The 21,430-nt window shown below is 40.3% G+C and overlaps 3 protein-coding genes across 3 annotated transcripts in view; 1 reads left to right on the top strand and 2 right to left on the bottom strand.

The window, feature by feature from the left end:
* The window catches only part of LOC145440319 (peptidyl-prolyl cis-trans isomerase-like 1), a 120,912-nt gene that overhangs the window by 57,830 nt on the left and 41,652 nt on the right, over nt 1-21,430 (bottom strand). The gene's annotated exons all lie outside the window — the stretch shown is intronic.
* The window catches only part of LOC145440296 (uncharacterized), a 118,178-nt gene that overhangs the window by 55,096 nt on the left and 41,652 nt on the right, over nt 1-21,430 (bottom strand). The window lies entirely within an intron of this gene.
* Nucleotides 8,469-11,713, top strand: LOC145441052 (uncharacterized). Its single transcript, XM_080318832.1, has 6 exons — nt 8,469-8,633; nt 10,385-10,512; nt 10,948-11,024; nt 11,095-11,157; nt 11,217-11,291; nt 11,362-11,713. Exons 1-6 carry the CDS (start codon nt 8,529-8,531, stop codon nt 11,499-11,501), a joined length of 588 nt encoding a protein of 195 aa, XP_080174958.1. The 5' UTR covers nt 8,469-8,528; the 3' UTR covers nt 11,502-11,713.

Here is a 21,430-nt window from a genome sequence, read left to right as displayed (position 1 = left end):
ATCATACTGGCCCGATCGTTTGGGCAATGAGCACGACCAATATAGGGAACATAGCAAAATTAGGCTAATTACGGTACGAGAAATGTTGGTATGAATTATGAATGTCTGCTGATGTGGAATCGATATGCGAGTGCACATCTGTGACTGAAATTATATTTAAGCCAGTGTAAGCCCACAAATCGTAAAATATTAATATAGTTTTGCTGGGTATAGTAATTAAGCTACTTTTACCGCCATTGAGCACAGCCAAGTATAAACGGCTCTACATGTCCTTAGCCTTAAACATTGACGAGTTTGTTGTGAGCAAAATTATACAACACCAAGCTGAATAGTCGGTAGGGTACACCATCACGAAGCGCACGGGATCGTCGTTGTGCAGAACTATCCTTAATGTGGAACTTATCCCGTTCTCTCTCTTTGTCACCTATTTGCCAATTCGTTCATGGAGTATCGTCGTAATCGCCACTGCGAAGTAGGTGAAGTCGGGGCTTCAGTGTATAGTAGGTGCAGGCTATACATAATGCGGTATTGTGGATGTGGACAGTTTCGGCGGCCGCAACGCGCAGTATGGTTCTAATAAATTGTAGCCGCTGTATAGCATCTCGCCAAAAGTTGCAATTTGGTGAGATCTAGGAGCGACATGGACTTATTCGATCGTTCAAAGTCATATTACGATTCTAAAGTCGATCGCAAGGCCCTGGAACCCGACTCTCTGTGCATAAAACGGCATTTCACACTCTGACTGCAGGGACATACCAATGTTGACCTATTCTATAACAGATATGTAGCTTATTTATCAGGGTCATGTCAGAATTGTAATTTGTTACAGCAGGAATGAATGTGGAGAGTGATAAGATATTGCGGGTGTGGTAAGGACTATACAATCAGCACTGCTTCTATATTATACAGAGGTGGTCAAAATAGTAAATAATGATACTCGTGTAGAAGTAGTGACGCAAAAATCTACTCAAGTACGAGTAGAAGTGGTGCTTTTAAAAGCAACCCAAAACTACTTCAAGTAGAAGTAGATTTGTGTGGCTGGATTTACTCAAGAAAGTAAGTAGTTTTGAAAATCTGATAATTAAATACACTTTCCGGGACTGCCATAAAAGCTGGAAACTGAGCTATGTGGGAGATGCAGAGAGCTGGGTTCGCGCTGCTACATCTCAGGGGGTCTCGATTTTCCACAGCGTATAAAAACTCTAGTTTGTTTTAGAACAATGGCTATTAACTTTTGTTCACCCCATCTCCTCTTTTCTGAAAATGTCATGGAATGCCGCCCTCCCCAGTATTTTAAGGTCCGTAGATATAAGACGATGAAAAGCACCACGGATAAATTGTATTGGGCACTGCATTAACATATAAATATGATAGATCGTAAACATGCCATGTAAATTCAATTTTACTCCCAGAAAACGCAATACAATACTGTACTTAGTTTCAAACTTCAAGCCGCATGTGCTTCGCAAAAAAAGAACTCGTATAAATTTGATGAACTCAAAGGTAATGCTATGCTGTATAAGAAGAACTACAAATGCGATTTTCCAAAAAGCGGAAAACATATTTCATGACTTCGATCGTCCACCAAGCTTCATCGGTGGTTTGGTAAAATAGGGTCGAACACTCAAAAGTCGAGAACCACTTTTTCCAGATTAGGACATGCCGAGTGCTGCTAGATCCCAAACCTTTTTGAGCTACCACCCTCCTGGACAATGCATAAAGACCTGACGAAAGAAAGCACTCACAAGGAATGGAAAGAACTAGAAAGGGCCGTGGCTTCAAAAAGATCAACAACGAAAAGAACGTGACGGCGGGCACTCTAGGCCGAGGTGGATGTCAGTCTAAAAAGACCGCAGCTACGCGTCGTTCGGCATCTTCCTATCTATTCATTACATCGCATTGTGTCATATCGCATTGTAAATTGTGTGTGTCTTCTTTAGATGAAAATACAGCTCAACGATTATTGATATTGTGTATTCAGAACGATTGATAGTGAGAGATATTGAACTTTGGAGTGCAAGTGCACGAGCGCAAAATTGATCTGCAACGTAGTGCGGAGCTCTGGCTCCCTCTCTCCTATTTGTATCGAACAATACTCGGAGGTGGTCAAAGTAGTCACGAAAACTACTCAAGTAGAAGTAGAAGTAGCGACGAAAAAAATCTACTCAAGTACAAGTAGAAGTACTTCTTCCATAAGCCACCTAAAACTACTTGAAGTAGATGTAGAATTACCTGACTTTAAATCTACTCAAGTAAGTAAGTAGTTTTGAAAACAGTCTTAATTCGTTCGCATGGACTGTCAAAAGCTGCAAATTGAGCTATGCGGAAGGTGCAGATCCAGAGCTTGATTTGTAGTGATGCATCCCAGGAGGTACCAATTTTCGACAGAATAAGCATTCTTTCGCATCATGGGATGCAATTTATAGTATTGAAATGAAAATGCGATACTAACCCTTTGTTTACAAGACCCCGTTTTAGAGAATATCATGGCATGGCGCCCTACCCCATATTATAACGCCCCAAGTTTAGGCGAAGAGCAATACGGAGAAGTTGTATCGGATACGGTTTCAACACTTTGCGCGATTTGTATACGTTAATAACAAATATTGTGGATCGTAAAATTTATATATAGTGTAGTGTATAGTGTTTATTTTCGGAAAATAGCGGCATTTACGTTTATGCTTCAACAATCAACATGTATGGTCTGCAGACAACAGAATTGAAAGCAATTAGAACTCAAAGTATGATACTCGGAATTGAAAGTGAAATACAAATACCACTTCTAAAACGCGGAAAATATATTTCATATCTTCCAAAGCTTCAAAGGAGATCTGCTAAAACACGTGTAACGTTAAAAAAAGCCGGATTTTCCAGATTAGCTGGAAACGTCGTGGGCTGCTAGATTACGATATGATAGGTAACTGCTAAATTGCGAAATGGTAGTTTCAAACGTTATGGTGGACCATATTTACTACGATGAAATATTTGATATGGACGACAATGCGGTGTGAGCGGAACCAGGCAATCCGGTACCTAAATTATATTTGCTGATATTTTCGTGAAAACATATTTGTCACTCCATAACTACTGTGCGCGAAGCGTAACAAAATTTCTGGGCTTTACTTCTCTTTTATGAATAATAAATGTTGGTACTCCGTGAAAACAGCCTCAGAATTTCTCCGGCTATCTTGCATATTGGGGGATTAAACTATTTCCACTTGACAAACTGAAAGTAGCGAAAAGTAAGTAAGTAGATCATAAAATATTACGAAGTAGAAGTAAATAAAATCTGATCTACTTGAGTAAGTACCAAAAGTAGAGGACAACTACTTGAGTACTCCTAAAAAGTAGAAGTACTTTGTTACTGACCACCTCTGCAATACTACATCACGTTACTTATCGCATAGTTATAAAACCAAGCGCATATCGCAGATTATTCATTATATAGAGAGACTCAAGTACGCCGTATTACCTATACTGTTTGAATTACTAACCATCCGTCCAATACATATGGAAAAGGCAATTGTCGTTTGTTGAACTACCAGTCAAGAACTACACGCAGGACGTTCGTATCCGCTACTGCCAGTGAAGTATATTGGGAGCCGCTATCCGTAACATACGGATTTGCTGTGTATACCATCGCAGACTATCGGACAGACAGCTCCTTTCACCGCAGTAGACGACTCTTATATCATTTCATGCTCGGAAATTTCACGGAATGTACCAATTATCCAGTAACGAGCTTCTGATTGATATATCCTGAAATCAGGTATTACTAAGAACGGAAATATTCTACGATAAATTTTGGATAATATGCCCGTCAAGCAATCATAGATATCGTTTCTCGTAACCAGAACGCAGTGTCAAAGGCCTCGGTCGCAGCACTGTGGATAATCCACGATCGTTTGAAGCAGTGATTGAAATCGCGCAAGAGGATTTCTCTCAAATAGCCATCACACCTTGCAGTGAGCAATAGGGCTCTTCAAAAATGACTTTTTTCTCAAATCGTACTGGCTACTTGATAAAATTGTTAAGTTACCTAATTTGAGCCTACACATCAAATTTGGTTCAATTCCAACCAGTAGCCGCATTGCCACAGGAGAAGAAAGTTTCTATTTATTATATGAAAATAAATAGCAAAAAATTTGAAAATTTTCTGGTCACCCCATGAAAGTGTTAGGTTGTGTATAGAGAATTAGCAGAACTAGTAGAGAATCTCTTATTCGAAATTTCATTTTGGTGACGTTATATTTTGTAATACCATTGTCCATATACATTGTTCTTTACATTTCTCTACTATAGTTGCTGACGATTACCCCTGGCGAGTTTCAGTCAAGGTTTCATTTCAATGTAAATATACTATTCAATTGTATATTGAAAATCTGTGCCTCCAAGATGGCCTTCAAAGCAGAGTATATTATTATAGCATGCCGGATCATAAGTGAACGCCGTATTGGACCACAAGTGGGAGTCACTTGCGACTATTGTAGTAGTGTATAATGAATAATCGATATTCGTGAAATGAGCCCGCGTCACCCTTAAAGGAAATGAATGGTTAGCTACTAAGTTTCCAGGATATTCGAATTACTAGCACAGTAATCAACGAACACACAGCGTGCACAATATGTAGACTACAATATATACAACAGTTTTACATGTCTCTAGTAATGTGAAAGTCATCATTTCAGTTCGGCTGTAATTAACAATTTTATCAGGACAATACACCGCGAGATGGTAATACAATGAAACGATAGGAAGGTGTCGAAATGAATTCGAGTAGTCTTTGAAATCATACACAAAGCTGAGCCTAGGCGATGTACAGAGAAGACATGCACACTGACTATCCGACAGTCGTCGAGCATGTCCGCATTCAAGTCGAAATACAAGCAATTTCTTCTAAATGAATACTAGCCAGCCTTCAGGATTACCGGACAACGACCTAACATCGACCTCGACCTCGCCTTCCGCCATATGCCACCTTATTTTGTCGCTTGCGTCTTATATTATCTGCATTATACTTTTAATTTAGTGTGCACGCCTCTTCTTTACTTCGTCTAGGCCAGGGGTTCTCAAAGGGTGGGTCACAGGAGCATTTGAGGTTGGCCACAAAGCTATTTAGAAAATTTTAGAATTATTGTAAGTTTAGTTATATTTGTTATATTATTCGCTAAAAACATATTCATATTCATATTATCTCTAATTATACGTAGACTATACGTATAGCTTTTCATCCGACTCTGATGAGACGAGTCGGCACGCATGGAGTCAACATGTTCAAGCCGAAAACGGGAGGGAGATACGGCGGCTTTTCCCATCGGCTATGACAACCTACGGCTAACAACAACTAAAATAATTTCGAGTACGGTATATAATAACTGGAAGGTAATGTTGAGGTAACTAATTATTCCGGCACGGTCATATGTCGTATGCCGTTGAAAGGAGTGTGCAATAAACTCGGGATGAAGTGCAATTGAGGTATAGATTTACTGTACTTAGGCAAGTTGTAATATTGCAAGATAAAAATAGCCACTATTGCAAATTATTAGCAACTTCTGGTGGAGGTATCTGCACCACCGCAACGAATCGTAATGGATTGAGGATTTAGCGGAGCGTATTAATCTTTATAGTGGGTTTAAAATGTCCGCCCTAGAAATCATTGTACATAATGCAAGAGTCACATGAGTTGATTGTATCATTCGATTGAATATTATGACATCGCAACTTCAGTTGGTTTGGTGCAAGACATACAATGTGCATTTGTACAGCATGCATATTAAATAAATCTTTCTCCACTTCTCTGTAGTACCCCATTCACCAATGAATTGTTTGAAGCTGACCCAGAATGATTATATTATTCCCCACAATACTCATGGAACTAAAATCCCAATCACACAGCGGAAGCGTGGATTTGATAATTGTGTTTCGCGACGCGAAACGGCGGACGATCATAATATGCGCGGAGCTTCAGCCTATGATCTACCAGGGCCGTAACTGCTGCACCCACACCCCCAATCGCGGGAGCTCGAAGGGGCACAAGATTATTTCGTTGGTCGTTTGTTGGAGGATGTTTATTAGACACGAAAATCTTCGTCGCGTTCGTCGCGATTTCATGGGCGGAAAGGTTTACATTTAAATATCATCAGCAGATTATGATAAAAATGCGCATATATTTTAGAGAAATAGGCATATCGGCACCGTCGATTACCACGCATTGAACAGGATTATGACTCCAAGATAAGAGGTGGGCCACAGCACATTTTCAAACCGGAAAATGGGTCACGGCCAAGAAAGGGCTGAGAACTCCTGGTCTAGGCCAAGGTGGGTGTCTGATCTTAAAGACTATATAGTCCAAGTTGTTTCGACACCTTCCTATCTTTTCATTGTATCGCAGTTTTGTGGTGTTTTGAAACGATGAAAATATTAATAGAACTGATTGATTGATTGAAGCGACAAAATGAGGTCTCATTTTTGTATTTAAAGAGTAGCCTATCAGAAGGACCCAGAGTGGCATGTAGTGTCCGAGGCAGTAGAACAGACCACAGTTCCATGATAATTATATGTTTCTAGCGACTGGGTGTGACTCTTCCAGGACATGTTTTCAACAATACTATACACCCTATGATTTCACCGTTCACGTCGGACACTTATCATTCTCCGATATTCATCCGGGCTTATGCGTTAGCATCCGATTCTGAAAATCTTTTAAGTGTCAGGAGCCTACTTGATATCGCCAACCGCACGGCAAATGAAGGGAATTTAAAATGGACTGAAGTACAAAGTCGACACCGCGACAGACAAAAAACGGAATCTGACGCATGGAAGAGCGAGATGCCGAAGAGTGGTAGAGTGGGAGTCCGAAATACGCACGAACACTAAAAAATCCGCACAATACCGAAATTCATTTCATGGTGCACAAGAACTGAAAGGGCTATAAATGCCGCTGTTGTGTGTTGAAAAAAATAGAATATTCATCCGCATGGGCTTATCGTTATTTCGTCATCGCGCGGTATACTCTGATCTGTCAATACGTTGCAGAATCTTGACAATTTATTTCATCATTTCCCCTAGAATGATAAACTCTGTTGTAGCTAACATTTCATGATATCATGATATCACGTGTAGACAGTTGGAATATGTATATTCATTGTCGCGATATTGTACGGAGAATGACTAGATGTTCTTCAATGTTTGACGAAATTTTATCAAAGACAGACATGTAGAGATGAAGCTATACAGCCTAGTGATACCTTTAATTTATTCGTTGACGTCTTTATTGGTATATCGAGAGCAATGTATATATGGATAGACAATATATAAAGATATATATATAATACAAATATCAATGAACTAGACTAGTGACTGACTAGACATGAATAGACTGCACATCATATCACAGTTCGCATTCAACATGCAATACCTCAAAGATTAACTTTGGGAAGATAGGGTCGCAAATCACAAATTGCTCTCTGACACCCAAGCCTCCTACCGATAATTTCATCAAGAGCTCAACACTGTGGTCTAGCGCTACGCGGAACATATCCAGCGATCTTCAGTTTTTCAAACATATTCATAAATGTCTAAAATTTGTTTCTCGTCCGAGAAAAAAACTGTTTCTTAGATCAAAACTATTTAGTTAGAAGTCGATGCTAATTGTGTGTGAGGAAAGCTTATGCCAATGTGAAATTATTAATACAATAACAGAGTATTGTATTGTATTGATAAGATACGACAGTGGTGCTTATAGCCTTATGAGGCTTTGTGCTCCACGACAATGGCACAATGGCAATTTCAACAGTTCAATGCATTTTTCTTCGCGACTTTTCTTGCTCTCTCTCTTCCACACGCATTCAATCTTCGAATCTTTGCAGCCGATTTCCAAGCTCGGCCTGGCTTATTGTACTTTCTGGGCTTTTTTGAAGTCACTGCAATCGCAGTGAGGTCGGCGATGAGGAGCGCAGATAAACCTCCGACACATAGAAACTTGGTAGAGCCGAGACTCGAACCAACAACCATTGGTGTCGTGACGGCGTGACAGAGTGAAACGATCTGATCATCGTATGGAGAACTATCGAAGCGTCGATGAGATACCGTCTCGCAAAATCTGTTTTATCATAGCACCTGATTTCCTCTTTAGGTCTAAAACGGGTTGATGTCGTGTTAGCAAACGCATCTCTCAATTTTTATGAACACGAAGTCAGAAGCGCTGGGCACGACTTTAAGGCTTAGGCTGTGTAGCCAAGTTCTTCTTTCACGTTTCATTCATGCAGGCCTTATGAGAGCTCATATATTACTAAATAATGTATACGACTGCATATAAATTGTACACTTTACGTGTGCACTCATCATATACATTGTAGAATCGATATTCAGTAATAAAGCGTGAAGAGCTATGCAGACGACGCAACCCCTCGTTATGGACTTGTGTTATGATTTCATTTGGTGTATAGGCTATAAATAATGCATTCGATTCGACACACATCACACTCTATTTCTCCATCGATTGACTGCGTAACTCACACAGTCTTGTAATGTTGTCCATCTTCGCCTTCGTGTTGATGGCTGTGTGCTTAGCCCACGGTTATGAAGAGGGTAGCTGCCAACTTCCGCTTCAAGAGGACATTGACTGGAGTCGGGTGAGCAAGCATTTACGGCGTTGTTGCACGTGAAGTCTTTATAGATGAATTATAGGTATTGAATATGTGTCATATAAGATACTGTGTCCACAGTCCAGGTTATACTGTAGCCGAACACGCACCAATATGAACGCGAATTTGGTTTGATGGACTCTAGTCCATATATAGCTCAAGTCCCAGGAAGACCGGATTGGCATGGTCTGGCCATTGACATATCTATAACAATCGAAGACAGCTTGATCGAGTAAAAACATAAATGCATCCAATACAATATCATTACTATGCCTATTAGGGTGGTACAGAACAGTGCTTCCCAACCTTTTTTAGTCCGCGACCCACTTTTAACTCAATGTTTCATTGTGCGACCCACCATGAGATATGACCGAACATATAAGAACGTTATTCAACGTACAATGAGTCGTGTGAGTGACGAGTTAAATTAGACGACCAGAAGTGAAATTGCGCGACAATTTAAGTATACAAGTTTATCAGGCTGACAAGCGGGTATTTAACTAGTAATTCGTCGTTTACGTGGAACATAAAATGGTCCCGAGTATTGTATGCCGACTGCAATCGGGCTGGATTGCATTTTTCAGTCAACGTTCGCAATTTCAAGGCATACACAAAAGCACACTGTCCAATTTCGCAATCCTTTCAAAAGACAGGAAAAATCTGAATAAAATTGAATAAAAAACTGGAACATTTAAAAATTATTCGCGACCCACCAGAAATAGCTTCGCGACCCACCGGTTGGGAAGCACTGGTCTAAAAGGTTGCTTGCTCACGCGACCTCCTATATCGATTTTCGTGATCGTTACTTCTGAGAAAATGAGGTGTAAGACATGCATGTCCTCGCTTTTCCGATGCTCGAGACAAAGACCGCCGCTTACATTTCCAGTCTTCGCGAGAAAAATATTTCTTTGGGTTAAAAAACACATTCATTAATGTATAGAGGTGGCTCATTGGCTCCGAATTCTACACACATTACGTATAGAACACATATAGTCACTTCAATGGGTTCTCTCTGACAGACGGTTGAGAGTCTGGGTTTCCTCGAGTGGGTGGTATATAGCTGCTAATGGGCAGGGGTAGCGTGATGAGCAATATCATATGCTGCAACAACGTAAGATCTGGTTCAGGGTGTTGGGGGCGTTTTTGAGGTGGTCAGTAACAACTCTCAATGCAAACGGTAGCTGCATGCTCAACGTACTTTCTGAGATAGCCAGAAAAATCCCTAATTATGACAATGGAATGTTCAGCGTGGTTGGCGGTGACAGTCAATGTGCTGATATTAAACAAAAGCATATGACAGATCCAAGTTTTTTAAAAAAATAATTCTTGATTTCTTTGTCGTTAAGCCGATTAAAGTCTTCTCTTGAATGTTTTTCAAGTTAATGACTGCACGAATTTATAATTACTTTTCCCCTTCCTATAACAGCATCGTATAATGTCATATCAAAAGAAATTATTGAACAGCAAATACCCACACAAGGAACCCAGACTTTCAAGCGTTTGCAAAGTACAATTATTTAAATGAAGTGACTAGCTGTGTTATATAACTCATAAGGGTGGAATACGGATCCATTGAGCCACCTCTAGACATCAATGAATATCAATAATATTTTTCGCAGGGTTGTTCTTTAACCAAAGTGATCATTTCGGAAATGTCGCGCCAACTCTACTTTCCAAAATCCACCACCCCATTGCTAGTATTGGTGCACCCATTTACTCATATATTTTTTCATTACAAGGTGCCAACAAGCTGGAATTTGGTAGTTACGGATGATCCTCCTCCCCACGACAACGCGTTCGAGTGCATCACTTTGGACATAACCGAGAAGCGTGGACGCCCCGTCTTTAAAATGTCAGGATTCGATAGGTGAGAAAACATGTCACATTCTACAGTGAGTAAACTATTCGGAGCTGACATTTCGACTCCAGCTATTTCGGTGCCAGGAAATAGAAGAACATATCAAGTTTAAGCTGACATGCGCTGTCAAAAGGATATGGGCTTCAAATACCACTCCGACAAACCATGAGCAAAATGAACACCACATGTTGCCTGAAACGATTCGATCTTGATACTGTTCTGGCTCAGATAGGCTATATGCTATGTCGAAGGAAGTTTTTCGTTATCGTCTTATCGAACGAGAAGTATACGATATGTATCGATAAAAGATTTTGTTGTAAGAAACAATTCCGGAAGAATCTCGATTTCCCTATACAACAAGAATCGCCTTGATCGATATAGCCCATTTATTAGACATTTCTCGTCAAAAATTCAGCTTTTCATCTGTTTAATAAATCGTTTCAGTAATGGTGATAAGACCGCGATTATCATTCGAAGCTGGGAAAATGTCGGAGGAAGCTACGAGTCGCTGATGTACCCAGGTATTTACATGTCATGCACATTATTATGACTGGTACGTTTTTGGTAATAGCGATTGGAACACTATTCCAGATCATGTATCGGACGAGACGATTTCTGAAATAATCAACGCTCACAAAACAGGCGGAAACCGAAGTAAATACAGGAAATAGCTAATATATATAAAGCTGTTTAATTTTTAATATGTGCTACAGGACTCCCTATTCTCGCGACATCATTTATCACCGACTACGAAACTTACTTCATGTTATTGGCTTGCGGAAATAACGGTATGTAGATGGGGCTAGTAAGTCATTTGTATAAAAAGGGTTGTTCACAAGCAGCACCAAATTTTGTCAGGTGTCAAAGACATCTGGATATTTGCTCCACAACGCGATATATCGGTCGACGACACACTCTCGTACGTGAACGAACTCCGCCTGCACGACGCTTGGAGATCGCAAAAACTCAGACAATCAGTCTGTACTGCTACAGAATAAGATCCGAAAACCAGTGGAAATGCGTTATATTGTATTGCGGTGTAGCATATGAGTGCGACAAATATATTTTGACAAGTGAAAATTGAAAATGAATTTTCGTGGCCATTTTCTGCATTTTCTGTGCCTTTGGCGTTTGCCCTTGTATTCTGCTTCATTAAAATCCGAATATATGGTATATATAAATATATAGTAATTAAAAAAGAATACTTGTACTTACGAATCATTTATTATTGTACATATAACTATGTGTGTATTGGCAAAAGAAGTCAGTGGGAGCATTAGCTTTACTGTGGTCAGTCACGGTCCACAGATTTTCCTGTAGCCACTCATACCTGATGGCGGGCCACGAAGATAGTGATCTCGCAGTCTCATGGCTGATCACTGGGAGATGTCATGACGGGTAATACGAATTCATCATGGTCGGCCACATACTCATGGCCAGTTCGATGTTTTCACACAATTAATCGGATCTGATTTGGGTATTTTAAATCGTCCTTGAGTAGATATTCTATATTTGTACTACTTAGGCCTTCCGCGCTTCCTATGTATACAACTTATACAAATATTGCAAGTTCTCCATATTAAATTACCAATTAATTTTGTCAAGTAGATCGCCGAAGCTTTAGGTATTGCAACTGGTATAAACATGATAAGCAATAGTCAGAGTTCGGGTAAGGAATTAATTAGGCGGTCACTTGATATTAAGAAAGTAAGTTGAAACGGCGTGTCTTAAATTGATATTGAAACACGAGATCGTGATTCACCTTTGGAAGGTTTTTGAGTGACGATAAAGCTTCAGTAGATAATCACATCTCTAGTATTGCTCTTGAAAAGTTAATGGAAATTGTCCAAGTCTAGTCCGAAAGTTCGTTTCACCGTAATTCGAAAATTGGAACACTGTTAAGGCTAGAATGAGAATCATTTATGCCGCCCCAAATAAACGCTTCTTTTAGATATGCCGTAGCACAGTGCTCTTCAACCGGGGTTGTCGTACACCCTAGGGTGTACCAGAATTTGCAAAGGGTGTACCACTCGGATGGGGTGTACAGGGGTGTACCAGATCCGAATTACAATGAGCCGATGGCTAGCTATCACAAAGGCACGTTTATGGGCCAGTACAGGTTGACGCACAGGTTAATGAGCAGTATGGTACGATGTTATCTCAAGTGTATTACTGTACACCGCTTGATTGTGATGTCATAAGCAAATATTTCTCCTATTCATTTAGCCGTCGGTGATAGACCAATGATTCCGTTTGGTGTTGGAAAGTATGCAGTTAACAAACATGTGTTCAGCTAGTCATTTGTCTTTTAGTGACTTTTTAGGGAACCGCCACAATAGCTCAGACTTCCTGAATCGGTACTTCCTACCCGACGTTAATAAATACCTCAATGCACATAAATGAAGTGACGTAGCCAACCAGGGTCGAAACAGCTTCCATGTTGAAATCGAAACCCTTTTGTTTTAAAATGCCGATTTTATGTCTAATATTTCGCCATACATTTGCAATTTAGTATTTTGTTATTAGTGATGCAAATTAGCGACAATAGACTGTGTATAGCGGCATACGATCTGAGGTTGCTGACATCTGTTGCAGCCCATGTGCTCCTATCGACTGTGTGTGGTGTGGGGCAGGCCTGATACGCAATAGGCTGGTGCACCTGCTATCATCGCTGATCTGAATTACCGCTTCTGCAGTAGTAACTTTACCTATACTCTCTCCCCAATACTGTTACATTTAGGTTAATTATCGTTCGTAATGTCATGCTGTTTTTGGGCTGACACGAAATAAATTCCAATTTGCGTGGTGGGCGGCTTAGCTGGCTACGAATAGACTCTGTGACCAAATACTATTTTATTCAAATCCAAAATTTTTGTCGGCAATAACTCCGCTTCTACTTACTGGTTGGAATTGAATCAAATTTGAATAACATCGTTTTTATAGACAACCTAATACTTTCATGGGTGAACAGGAAAATTTCAAATTTTTCGTTATTTATTTTATATAATAAATAGAAACTTTCTTCTCCCGTAGCAATGCGGCTACTGGTTGGAATTGAACCAAATTTGGTGTGTAGGCTTAAGTTAGGTAACCTAACAAGTAGCCAGTACGATTTGAGAAAAAAAGTCAGTTTTGAAGACCCCTAATGAACAGGGGTGTGCGAGTTTTGAGCAAACGTTAAAAGGGTGTACCACGTCGAAAAAGGTTGAAGAGCACTGCCGTAGCATTCCGACCCATTTAACGAGATTACACAAGTAATGAAATAATAAATGAATCATCTGTGTGTTGCACGCAACAGTAACGAATAATGACACGAAAAAACCATCGGAAAATGCCAAAAGGTTGCGGCATTTAAAGGATGCCTATCAATAATATGTTGAAGAAGAACGATAGACTATGAGGATTTTAAATCACCGAATCACAGCGTCATCGCGAATCCTCAGCAGTACGTCCCTCTGTACATTGTATGAAGATATTGAAATCTCGAATGATATATTCAAGAGATGGTGTGAACGTGAGGTTCACGTTCGCGTTATGTGTGTGAACACTGTGAACCTCAGACATTTAGAGGTTCACGATCACTAACGAACCTTGGTAGGTTCTGCACTGTGAACCTTTTTCATATATTACAATTTTCACTTCAATATAACATCTTTGGTTAGAATTTATTGCCATTCAACTGCGGGCCACTCTACATGCATGGCGCTGGCTGCATAAAAAATCAACACTAAACGAGCATGCACCTTGCCAATCTCAAAAATTTTACTCGGTTGGTTACAAAAGTTTGCTCAAAATATCCAGCTTTCTGTTCGTGAATATTTAGTGACTCTCCGCTGTGAGCTTGACTCGCAATCACACAATATCAATAGCGAAATACACTACATGTAGACAGCGAATGATGCTTATTCAACCAATGAATGAAATTGATATCGTTGTCTGATGTAAAAAATCTAGCAGGCGTATGGGGTCAATCTTGACTTCATTTGTTTATTGCATCATAAAAACCAAATTCGTGGGATTGGGGTGTTGGCTGCTGCTGTATAACTTGTTAATGGGGTAATATCAAAAGTCATTCACAAATATTTTCCCAATAGTTTGCCTCCTGTGTTTGATGACTTTTTCATGCCTGCTAAAAATGTACACTCCCATTACACGAGATCCTTCGTCAAAAGAAAATATCTACTTACCCGCACCCAATAGCAACCGAACTAAAAGATCTATCGACTACTCGGGACCTATCATCTGGAATGCATTACCACCACATATCCGTGAATTGCCTTATGATAGATTCAAAAAAGGCCTACTTGATCAACTCTTGTCGCTGTTGCCCTACCGCGCCCAGACATTGCTTCATTGATCATATGCTACCATCGTTTAATTTTTCTCCTATTCTCCTTTTTTAACTAACATTCTTTACAGCCAGATTAATGCTGGTGTTTTGTTTGTTTATTCACAACATTGGCGCTTATCGCCTATATGGTTATTGGCGCCCAGCACATTAATTGCAGTAGTACAATGTCTTTTGCGGTATTGCCTCGATCGTTTTTCTGGTCTTTAGCTGCCATCTTTCCAGAGTTCGGCTCTCTCTTCCTCTGGGATTTTCAATGCACTGTACTTTACATAGAGATCGGCGATGCGGAGCCCAGATAAACCTCCGACACATAGAAACATGGCAGAGCCGAGATTCGAACCACCAACCATTGGTGTCGTGACTGCAGTGTTTAACCAGCTGCGCCACTCGCTTCCCCTGATGCTGTTGTGATCAGACTATTATTATTATTATTATATTTAAAAGCAATTATAGTGACGCATATAACAACTATGGTCTTTTGCGTCACGACATAACAGTTGCTAATCGAATCGATATTGCGATAAGTAAATACAGTCAACTAAACATTCAGTACCGTCTCTTTGTCTTCGCAAGGAATTCCCACAGCCAAGGTAATATATAATCAGTAGTTATTATATTTTCCATGGTGAAGGGTACTCTCAAGTCCAGTACGGCAGCTCTAAACTGGCATCTTTCGTTGGCGTACTTCGCACACTCGATAAGAACGTGCTCTGCAGTTTCTTCAACATGGCCTGTGGTACAATCAGGGGTATCGGAGCATCCAATTTTTCTAAGATGGGAGTTGAGGCGACAGTGTCCGGTCCGTAATCTGAAAATGGTGGTTTCGGCACGGCGTGGCGTGGTTAAAGTAGGTAGTTTTGTGTATATGTCAGGCAGAACTGTTTGAAATGTGCTCCAGAGGCGGTTTCGATGAAACGTTGGTTCCAGTCTTGCCTACAGTGACTTAAAATCAATGAGTTGGCCTCGCTAGAAGTCAGATCTACACTTTGGTCAGCGAAGTCATGGGCCGCAGCCTCTTTCGCAAGTAGGTCAGCGACTTCATTCCCTTCAATACCACAGTGTGATCAGACTATATGACCTTCATGGTCTTATCGATCATTCCTATCTATTACCGAATACTGTGCAGTGCATGCATATCTTCTGTACCACCATCACTGCCGTGTGCTATGTATTTTGGTTGGATGAAAATAAAGAATCTTTCTCTTTCTCTCTCAAGTATAAAAAACTGTTTTACACTCTGCCCAATATGAACGTGCAGTAACTAGCAACACTCAGACGCCGAATACATAGTCAGGTCTGGCCTAGATCGTTAAGGCGTAAGCTTAACGTCGAAATTGTTGGCAAAGCGACGTAAGATATTGATTTTATGGGATTATTATATCATTTGATTGCCCCATGTGATACATTTGGTAAACGTTAATATGTACTTCAGCATTGTGGCATTATGTTGCCCGAGCCGCCGCGCTAGGTATCGTGTATACTAACATTAATATAGGGCATAGGCTATCACTTCACTGAAATGTAGGGTTGGAATTCGCAATATGACGCCACGTGACGTGACGTCATGAGGTTCACGCTCGCGCTCACAGAGAACCTTTCAAAAAGGTTCGCGTTCACACGAACCTGAACCTTTCAGAGGTTCACACCATCCCAAAATATTCCAAATGTCTCGCGGCACTCACGACAAGCCTCGGTGCTATTAGGAAAGCTTATCTCGTTTTTCCCAGACAAGACATACTCAGCAAACTGTAACTGACAGCAATTGTGCTTAAGAGCACGGGCCTTCTCACTGAGTAATGAAATATCTTGAAACCCAAGATATCGTAATTATATACTTCTTGGATAGTGTGTATGAGCCTATTTTCCATTCATTGGTTGAATTATTTCTACGGAGCCACCAGGCACCACCCGCTCCAGAATCGAGTATGATTTGTGCAGAAACATGCAACAGAAAGTACCTGCTTGGCCTTGGAGACTCACTTTCATTGAGATTCCTACCGTATTTGAAAACCGTACCCACTACCCAGTGACGTACGGGACGGGAGGCAAGTGAGTTGTGCCTCCCCTCGGATTTCATTCTGACCTGACTATAACTTGACAGTTTGTGTAAGCTTGGAAGTCGAATTAAATCAGTATTTTCGATATTACGGTTTGACTCGTTAAAGCAAGTATTGCGAACGAGATCACCTTTACGAGAGCACAAGAATCGACTTTCGAACTGCTTTATTTTAGTGGAAGGTGGATTTGTGATAGTTAGGTCCAGGCATCTGTATTGTTGTACATGCATGGAGTGATTACTTTATGAATGTAATCGGTTGCGATTACGTTAACTTCTGAACTACGACTACAGCTAAATCTTGAATAAGGCACATTGCGTTGCCTTTTGAATGCAATAACTCTTCTTCCCTTTTTTGTTTTAAAAGTTCTATTATCCTGCTCATACTTTCTTTTCTTGTAATTATCGCACAACAAACATTTGTTGGTGATATACAAGTAGACGTAATACCAAAATATGTACTCTATTTACCAGTAGAATAATTTAACGTATTTTCGTCGTATAATATTATGTCTTTCTCTCCATTCCGTACGCAATGCCATTATTGACCGTATTTCATTTCTTCTTACGTCATTATTTACCGTGGTGCAAAAGACCTACAGGAGATGAGCGCCAAATTTTTCTTTCAGTAAACAGCAACAACAACAACAACAACAACAACCTGTAAAATTAGTGATATTCAAAACAACAGTTCAACGCTGCTTGAACTAGAACTCTAAAACGAAAATATATGCAAGGTTAAATAGGCTTTTAAAACTACGGAACTTCAATATAGCAACATTCATACTGATATTGCCAAATTTATTCCACCCGAATCTTTCAATGGCCAGTCGCAGGTGGAAATTTACCAAATTACGTGGCGAGCCATCGCCACATAGGAAAAAAAGTAATGGGCGAGAAATGTGTGGACTTACTAAGCATAGCAAAATGTATTATATTACCGTAATATGATGATTATGGCGGTATTTCACGTGGTTACTACAGCAATTTTACTGATACCAACCTTTCTACCGCGTAAAATTATAAAAAGTTCAGAGTGGGATTTTTGTTACAATACCAGTTGACGAAGTACGGTCAGAAGAAAAAACCTACTTGAGTGCTCTATATAATATTCGGGCATATCATGTTTGCTAAATCCACTTCCATTGCACTTTTTCATCGGCATTCAAAATGCTTTACTTTTTGGTGCAAATATCATGAGCTATATAGCGCAACGACGTCTCTCATGATTCGCGAACACGAACCTATATAAGGGCAGGGCACGATTGCTGAACCCGATAGTGACTTGGAAATGTATTCTTTCACGTTTAATGCATTAAACCTTATGAGAGCACATATTTCATGCTATATATAGGCCTACGCACACCTATATTTTTTACCTAACTTCTTCAATCACTATATATGATGAGATACATATATGATGCAACATCTCATTATGTAACTGTGTTACTATTTTATAAATCAGGCTATATAAACTGCACCGAATTCTATTCAAATCACATTCCCCTGATCCAAAGTTTGGCTGGGAAAACTAACACAGCCGTTGGATGTCGTCCGTTCTTGCATTTCTGCTCGTCACATTGTGCTCCGCGCTTGGACATGTGGAGAAACGACGCTGCTCGCTTCCGCTGCTTCCGCTGGAGCCGAGTAAGAAAGCATATGGTTTCGTAGCGCCCTGACTAATCATATTGACCTCGATGGGTGAATCTGAATTTATACGCCGCGCCATACTGTGTCGAGATCACTCAGTGGCGTACCGTAAGTATAGTCGCCCGATGAATATTAGTTAACTTCAAAACATTAGCCACTATAAGTAAATAGGGCTGATGATCGTGTTGCAACTATTTGCAATCAATCCTTATCGCACATTGCACATGGCAGTAACGCACACGTAGACCAAGCAGAAATTGATTGCTTGGGTTCGACCCCTCTGTCAGCATGCAATCAATAATTGCGGATAATTTCATTTTCATATCTATCTGTTTCATACCGAGATATTGTATATATATCCAGGTGCCCCAAAGGTGGAATTTAGTAATCACTGATGACCCTCCTCCTCATGACGACACGTTTGGGTGCATCACTATGGATATAACTCAGAATAACGGAGAAGTTGTTTTCAAAATGACGGGTGTAAATAGGTGAGGCAATCTATTACGTAAAACAAATATCTCACTCCGAAATCATACAATCAAACGGCAAGTCTCTCCTGTAATCTTGAAGTGCAATGATAGCTATAGCCTACTTCCCCGAATTGCGGTGGCTGAGCGGTTCTGTATTTAGTAATTCCCATTCTGATTCGCTTTATTATTATTTTCATCGTTTTACACCACGCACGATTTCGATACAATGCACAGATAGGAAGGAATGAGTCTAAAATAAATGACTTGAAGTAGTCCTTAGATCAGAAACTCACCCTGGCATAGTTTCTTAATCTTAATCGGTGTTACCACAGCCAGTCTCAGAGGTTCCACAGAGGTAACGACACACAATAAACTCATACTTATGATTTGTGATGACACGCCAGTCTTGGTCATCATTGGTTGCAAGAAATTAGGGGCGATCAGTAGTAGAATTGTGACTGTTGTGGTGGTAGGGTTACCATATTTTGGAAATCTGAAAAGAGGACCCTTCACTTTTTCAAAATGTTCAGACATGCAATACCGGAGGAAATTCCTGAAAAAATGGCGATTTGTTTGCACTTCGTGATCGGTTGACTAAAAAAGGTCAACTTTCTGGCTCAGTTCCCAAAATACAGTTTTTCTTTCACATTATCAGTTGGTTGACTGAAAAAAGGTAAACTTTCCGGCTCAGCTCCCGAAATAGGCGCCGGAGCATAACGTCGGTGCTCATTTACTGTATCTCAGTCGAATTTTGTCCTATATTTAAACAAAATTCTCAAAAAAGAGGACAAAATCTCAAAAGAGGACATTTGGCCGTCCTCCGAGGACACTTTCAAAAAAGTCAAAAAAAGGACAAATCCTCTTAAAAGAGGACGTATGGTAACCCTATGTGGCGGTAGCTTACGTTGTGTGCAGTGGCGCACTCAAGGGGTAGACTCTGTTGCACAACACAATTTGTGCACAAAATCCACAGTAACGTAAGATGTGTATTGGTGTAGATGTTTATTTTTATGTAAATTTGGGGATCCGCAAATGCTTGCAGATTAGCGCAAGTGAACCCCCGGTTAGTAACGGTCGTGAACCACTGCTCTAGAATATATAAATAAGGAGTATGAACATTGCACACTTTGCGTAGCGCGCACTGAGTGAGAAGTAGTAGCCCAACGGGAGAGCAAGCAATAGATATACTTTAATGCAACGGTACGGCGAAGTCAATGTGTCAAATCAAGGTCAGGGAATCGCATGTTATTTAATCGATTGCCTCTCAAAAAATTTTCATCTATCTCAAAATAAAGTGTGAGATACGGGATCGATATCCCCGTAGAGCGGTGTCGAGGGCGAGTTTTGCACTGGTACGGCCACCGCCGAGTCACACTAGGTTGCGGGTTTGAATTCGACTTCAAAATTCCTATTGGATATTTATATATAGTCTCCTTGTCGGCATCCAACCCACGTAATCACTGCTTTAAACAATCTTAGAACGATAATAGGCCGCGTTAAAGTCGAAAGCTTAGAACCAAACAGATACCGAAATGCGATGAAAAAAAACAACAATCATGGTGTTTGTAAAGACACAATTTCGAGGTAATCTTGATGTCTCTTTTCAAATAACCACAGTCCGTAAGATTTTCTTCGGTTGATTTCCATTTAACTCAGCCTAACAAATCGTTTCAGCAATGGCGATCAATCCACGCTTGTCGTACGGAACTGGGAAACCGTCGGTGGGCAGTACGTGGCTCTTGTGCGCGAAGGTAATCAACGATCAACGATCATGCATATTACAATATCTCCTACTTGACAATCTACTACAACGATTGTAGACCAGGGATTCCCATCTGTTTTACACTGCGGCCCGCTTTCAAGATTTTGTAAAATCAATGACACCCTATTATTTCAACCCTTTGAAAAATTCAAAAAGACTATTTAGGTTGATTGGTATTGGTTTACGCAGTAACCATCAGTGATGAGCGGATAGTGCTTTTCGAGACTCCGAATCCCTCTGACACCCTTAGTGTCTGAGGAAAACTCTCTCCGACTCCGAAGAGCTCAATCTCAGACTCCGAGATACTCCGATGAATCTCGCGAAGTATCCGAAACAGTGGCAAGCATGGTACATGGTACACATGGTATAACATGGTACATGTGATAATATAGTTATCCTCATAGTATTGTTTACTCTCCAGTCCCCAATTGCAATGCAGATGGCTGATTTTTATGCACTTGGCAATCATTTTTGCATGTTACCCGTCATATTACAACTTTATAAGGTGTCAACTGTCTGTGTTTTGGTTTGTAATCATAATCAATAGTGTATTCTGGTCAGAGCTATCCAAAGATATCGGTGACTAAAGTTACAATACTCCGAAATTCTCCGAAAAAATATTTGTAGTAAACTCC

This window comes from Botryllus schlosseri, chromosome 6 (assembly GCF_051294905.1).
Source record: "Botryllus schlosseri isolate E-star chromosome 6, Bs_hap1, whole genome shotgun sequence".
Classification (NCBI taxonomy): domain Eukaryota; kingdom Metazoa; phylum Chordata; class Ascidiacea; order Stolidobranchia; family Styelidae; genus Botryllus; species Botryllus schlosseri.
The sequence above is the reverse complement of the archived record's forward strand: the minus strand, read 5'-3'. Positions and strand labels throughout refer to the sequence as shown.